Source organism: Lotus japonicus, chromosome 2 (assembly GCF_012489685.1).
Source record: "Lotus japonicus ecotype B-129 chromosome 2, LjGifu_v1.2".
Classification (NCBI taxonomy): Eukaryota; Viridiplantae; Streptophyta; class Magnoliopsida; order Fabales; family Fabaceae; genus Lotus; species Lotus japonicus.
This window is the reverse complement of record NC_080042.1, coordinates 5,612,695-5,618,694: the sequence shown is the minus strand read 5'-3', so window position 1 is coordinate 5,618,694 and position 6,000 is coordinate 5,612,695. Positions and strand designations below refer to the sequence as shown.

General features: G+C 32.3%; 1 protein-coding gene across 1 annotated transcript; it reads right to left on the bottom strand.

The window, feature by feature from the left end:
- Positions 1-696: 696 nt before the first annotated feature.
- LOC130735210 (uncharacterized) lies at positions 697-3,232 on the bottom strand. Its single transcript, XM_057587287.1, has 3 exons — positions 1,378-3,232; positions 1,099-1,235; positions 697-1,012 (listed from the first exon to the last, which is right to left on the bottom strand). Exons 1-3 carry the CDS (start codon positions 1,640-1,642, stop codon positions 767-769), a joined length of 648 nt encoding a protein of 215 aa, XP_057443270.1. The 5' UTR covers positions 1,643-3,232; the 3' UTR covers positions 697-766.
- Between the last annotated feature and the right edge of the window lie 2,768 nt (positions 3,233-6,000).

The window sequence follows — 6,000 nt, the reverse complement described above, 5'->3', positions numbered from 1 at the left end:
AGGAAGAAATCACCTTCACAGGTGGACTGGATTAGCTTGAGCTTTTATCTCAAGTGAACCAAGATAAAATACCTGCGTGCTTTACTTCTTATCCTTCAGCACCTAGTTCTTATCTTTGAGTTTTCGAAAAGATACAAAAGTTTACCACTTATTCAAAAACTCTATTCAAACCCCCCTTTCTAGTGTTTTTCGCTCCTTCATACTATTCTTACCTTAATATCTCATCATCTCTGTGTTATAAAACTATCAAAAGAACAAGAAAAAAACAAGAGTGGTTTTGGAGAGAAATTCAAAGCTTGAAAATGACACAATAATGATCTAATACAAGCCTTGGTATTTCCTTCTTCAATGATCAATATGTGTCTCCTAGTGTTTTTGTTCCCTATATTAATGCCATATATCAGTTTATAAACACTTGCCAAAATATTTAACTCGTATAAATCTAGTATGCTGTAAATCACCAACCCATGGTGTGGGTGAATAATGTCCTAGTTGCTTCCATGCTTGTATTCCCTCTGATATTCTACCGCGTACACTTTAATGAAGTTTGTAAAAAAAAGTACTATGCATTGTTATTGATTTTCATGTTCTCTTAATTTCTAATTTAAAATTCTAGAAAAACTAGTCCAAATAAATTGATGAAGCTTCATAAACATAGAATTAATAGGGTCCCTAATTAATACAATGAGTTTTGATAATATTCTAGATAGTAAAATGCATCAAACAATGTAGACATACTAGTATACTACAAACAGGGCTCCAAATATCAGTAACCTTTGAAAATATGAACTTCAAGCTCTGGATCTTCTTTGTTGATGAGCTCAAGGACAGCAACATCTCCTCCTACTAGTTTACATTCTCGTGCAAATAGAGTCCAACCTGTAGATAACTTCCCTGAACCATGGTCTGGATAAAATGTCAACTCCACAGGCCACCATTTCTTTTCAAACTTCAACTTTATGGTCTGTGTCTTCTCCTTCAAGTGCTCTCTGATAAAGGACATTGGTATATTCTGCATCAAATAATGAGAGATATGATCAATAATGTAATAGAAAAAGAAGATAGAGAAAAAGAAATTTGCAGCTTAATAATTCTTACCGGTCTATAACTTCTGCTCATATTTGGATTTAAATTGATTATGAAAGAGGGATTCTTTGGGGTGAATTTCTGAGCTTCCATCTGAGCAGCAGCATTTCTGAGCTTTGAAGTTCTTGTAGCTGTACTTGTCTCCCCACCTGTGGTATATATGATAACAGAACCACTTAGCTCAGGGATAAACACACTATGCACAATTTTGAAAAATCTATATTTGCATTTTTACTTGAATGAACTGTACCATTTCAAAGTGCTTGAACAACATTGATATTTAAGATTTACCTTTGCTTGGATTGGTAACAGCAGTTTTACCTTCAGCATTCTTGCTTATCAATTTCTTACGTGGTTGAGGACATGAAATTGGGGATTTCAGTTTGGTCTTCTTGCAAGGGGTGATCCCATCTAATGTCTCAACTAAATCATCATGAATCTGATCAGGATTGTGCTGTTCATCTTGACTCCCATGAGAAGGATATTCTATCTCAAGGCTACTCTTATCAAATATGTGTACCCCAAAGTGAGAAGTATCCTTGTATTCAAAAACCATCACGTGTCCATGATCCAAGGAGTAATATGTAGCAAAATCTTTCCACCCATCTTGAAACCAAATATCTCCATCAAGCTTACTATGACATATTTTCCATTCAGTTCCATCTGGGAGCTTGAGAAATATTGGGTTTGACAAATCATCTCCATATGTCCTTGTAAATGTCTTTGGAATCCTCTGCACACAACATTCTATGAGGATGCATAATGAAATTCACAAGCATAACAGAAATTTTAAATGTCTTTTGTTTTAAATCTATGACACTTATGATTTCCTAGTTACCCCAAATACATGAAAGGTAGGAGCTTGGAGCAAACTTAAGGCCACATAACAAACATTTTGTCTTATATATTAAAATCACTCACTTTGTTGCAAAAACACAAGTTCCACACCCCAGTTATACTAAGAAGTGGGAAAGGTAAAAACAAATCCTGGATAGTGTAGTCATTTGCTCTGTGACAGCAATTTCTAAGTCCCAAAAACAATAAAACACAATATGCATGCACCACTATTTTCTAGAGTACCAACCTTGTGTATTTTATTGCTACCACTCATTTTAATCACAATACTTAGGTAGCGTTTGGCGTACACGTTTGAACGGAACGGAACGGGACATATGGGTTCTGTTATACGTTTGTTGTGTTTTTTAGATGGAACAGAACATGACATAATGCTCCTGGAACAGGACATTTTGGTTCCGTGAAAAAGGGTGGAACGGAACGGAACACTTATTAAAATATTTTACAAAGACAAAATTACCCTTAATCTATTATCATATTTCCTTAACTCTACCCTTGCCTCTTCTCTGACAATTTTTTTTCCTCTCAAATCCGTCCAGCAATTCCTCTTCCATTTTTTTTCTTAATACTCAAATCTTGTGAATCTGCTCAAACATGGTTACAATCAAAGTTCATGGAACCCTCCCCACAATCACTCGACGTCGCAGAAGACAAATGAGGGATGAGAAATAAAGACGAAGAGACAAGGGAGAAGGACGTCTGGTTCACGATGTGGCTCCGTTCACAACGATCTGAGCATCCATGGCAGCGAATCTGGACATTTAGCGTGATGGTCTCTGGTCGCGGCGTGGCGGAGATCCAGTGGCGGACCGGCTCCACACGATGGGGGCTCGACTTGATGGAGGCAAGGCTTGTCGGTGGCAGTGGCAGATCGAAGTTGCTTGGCTGTGAGAGGAAACCACCATGAAAGGGGGAGATGCCATTGAAGGCGTTGTTGCAGCGCTGTTTGGGAAAGAAACGTGTTTATCTTTTTTTTTTTTTTTAAATAATCAAAATATCTTCTTATTTTTTAAAACTACCTTATCTTCTTTATTTATTTTTTTTTAAAATCTGCGTTATCTTTTTTCCCTTCTCAAATTCAATCTAACTTTTAATGTTTTTTTTTAGAAATGGAAGATAATATAATAAATTTTTTATGCTTATTTGTATATAATAATATATAACATATATCAAACAATAATAAAAAAGAAAATTATGTTCAACTAAACATTAAATATGATAGGGATATATAGGTAATTAATCTTGTTGTTCTGTTCTGTTTGTAACATATTTACCAAACACAGTATACAGAACACAATTGTCCTGTTCCGTCCTGTTCCGTTATGTTCTGTTCTGTACTGTTCTGTTCGGTTTCCAAACGCTACCTTAATTGTAGTCCTGTGTACATTAAATGCTTTATGTTCCATTTGAATACCTATACAAGCTTGGCAAGATAAATATTTCTACATGTCATCTCTTGAGTACTAATAAAGAGAAACTGATGAAAACTGATAAATATTTGTACACTAGGACAGAGTTGAATCATACAGCAGCACAAATTCCCATTTTAATCATAACAATTCTAATGGATTACCACTTACCAGATGCTGTTTTGATTAATTCCCAAGAGGTACCGTCTTTGTGTAACATGGTGCCCATGCACCATTCTTAATACTTAAGGATGCTATACCAGAATAATATATGTACTATCAATCAATGGAATATTACTAGAGAGCAAAATATTATCAATCAATCGATCTATTATCTCTGTTTTCACTCCGTGTGTGAGTGGCAGAGTTAGTTACTCTTCCTTGTCTATGTGTGTGGGAGTGAGTGATAAACCCTCTTCTTCCTTCTTTTACTTGCAACAACATAAAAGACACAAAGAATCCTCTATTTTTCTTTAAGATAGACCTTTTCCTTTTCTTGCTATGTTATTTTTTCAGTGATTTAAGATGTGCAAGGTTTTAAATGCATAAATTATGTGAAAAATTATATATTATTTATAATGTTAATTATAGATCATAATAATAACTTATAAACTATAGAATACCTCATAACATATATTTTAAATCGTTATATATGTCCATTATTCGGACAACGGAGTTGTAATTTTGTTATGTGTTCTATTTAAAATACTCAAACAATGAAATGAGATTATTTGTTCATTTTGTTCGTTTTGTATCGTTCCATTATATTTGATTTTGATCCGCTCCATTCTTTTAATCGGAACATATCCTAAAAGACTTTATTTTTTATCTGGAAGTGAGTGCTAACATTTGTTTATACCACAACCAAGTGAAAGTGACTTCATTTTCAAGCAAGTGTATGTTTGGACCAATATTTGTAGACTTGATTCTAGTAGAATTGATTCTAACATAATTAAATGTTATAAACATAAGTTAAAAGCGATGTGATTTATGTTTCAATATCGTAAAAAAAAATTACTTTTACATAAAGTCTTGCTAAGTCCCTAGAATCTGACTTTCCTACTTACGCTAACTTAGAGTTTGTGTACATGTTTACCACATGCTGTTGGTTTTTATTTATAGGATTATTGTAGATGGAAATTTGTTATTAAAGGAGATAATTTTATTGATATCTGTATGCTCAATGTATAAAGTAAATACTAATGGTGGGTTACATGTTTTGATTCCTTTTATATATGTTAGATTTTGGGTTCAAGTATTGTGGTAGAAAAAATTTCTATTATGAGAGTTAATCTTATTGTGATGTAAATGTTCTTGGCGAAAAATAATAAATCTACTCTAATATATAAAATAAAATCTAATTCCTTAAATCAAGTGTTAGAAAATATCTAATATACATTTCAATTTAAATTAGATGTAATTTTAATTTTTTTTATAGGCTAAAAGGAATAACTAAAACAGGAAAAGGAATAACTAATACTATCATAATCTTATCTTAAATTTATGTTTTAATATCGTAAAAAAAAATTACTTAAAAAAAATTACTTTTACATAAAGTCTTGCTAAGTCCCTAGAATCTGACTTTCCTACTTACGCTAACTTAGAGTTTGTGTACATGTTTACCACATGCTGTTGGTTTTTATTTATAGGGTTGTAGATGGAAATTTGTTATTAAATGAGATAATTTTATTGATTTTTGTATGCTCAATGTATAAAGTAAATACTAATGGTGGGTTACATGTTTTGATTCCTTTTATGTAAGATTTTGGGTTCAAGTATTGTGGATAGAAAAAATTTCTATTATGAGAGTTAATCTTATTGTGATGTAAATGTTCTCGGTGAAAAATAATAAATCTACTCTAATATATAAAATAAAATCTAATTCCTTAAATCAAGTGTTAGAAAATATCTAATATACATTTCAATTTAAATTAGATGTAATTTTAATTTTTTTTATAGGCTAAAACGAATAACTAAAAAAGAAAAAGGAATAACTAATACTATCATAATCTTATCTTAATTTTTTTTTGGTAAGTAGGAAAATAATCTTATCTTAATTTGAAAACAAATCTCAACAATATCTTAAAATAAAATACTAAATCATAATTAAATATTTCATCATATTCTCAACACATCACGAATACCAAAACCTGATGACCAACGAATTGCTTCTGTTACTTGAGAGCTATAAATTAAAAGGGGAGGAAAAGAACAAACGCTTGCACAGGCTTTGCGGGATAGCATTAAGTCATAGATAGCACTCATGACTTGCAACAAGCATAATAAGCATTCTGGAGTCCCTTTCTTCAAGATCATTACAACAACATGTCTTGAAACTGAAAAGCTTGTGAGCATTCTTAATTCTTTCCTACATCTCCTCTTTCTTTTGTGTAGTTTGGGTTTATCTTCTTTCTTGCTCCTTTTGTTTGTTGTCTTTGGAGGGTTATCTTGATTATAGTTATTTTGTACTCTTTTTCCTTATCAGGTTTTCCTAAGGGAGTTTTATCCTGATAAGGTTTTAATGAGGCATACTATCTATAATCTCCCTTCAAGGTGTGGGTGAGGCTCTTAGATTAATTTTAGATGGGTTGTGATCTTGAACAACATATTTCTGTTGCTTATCTCTTTTTCTTTCTCTCTTTTATATTGG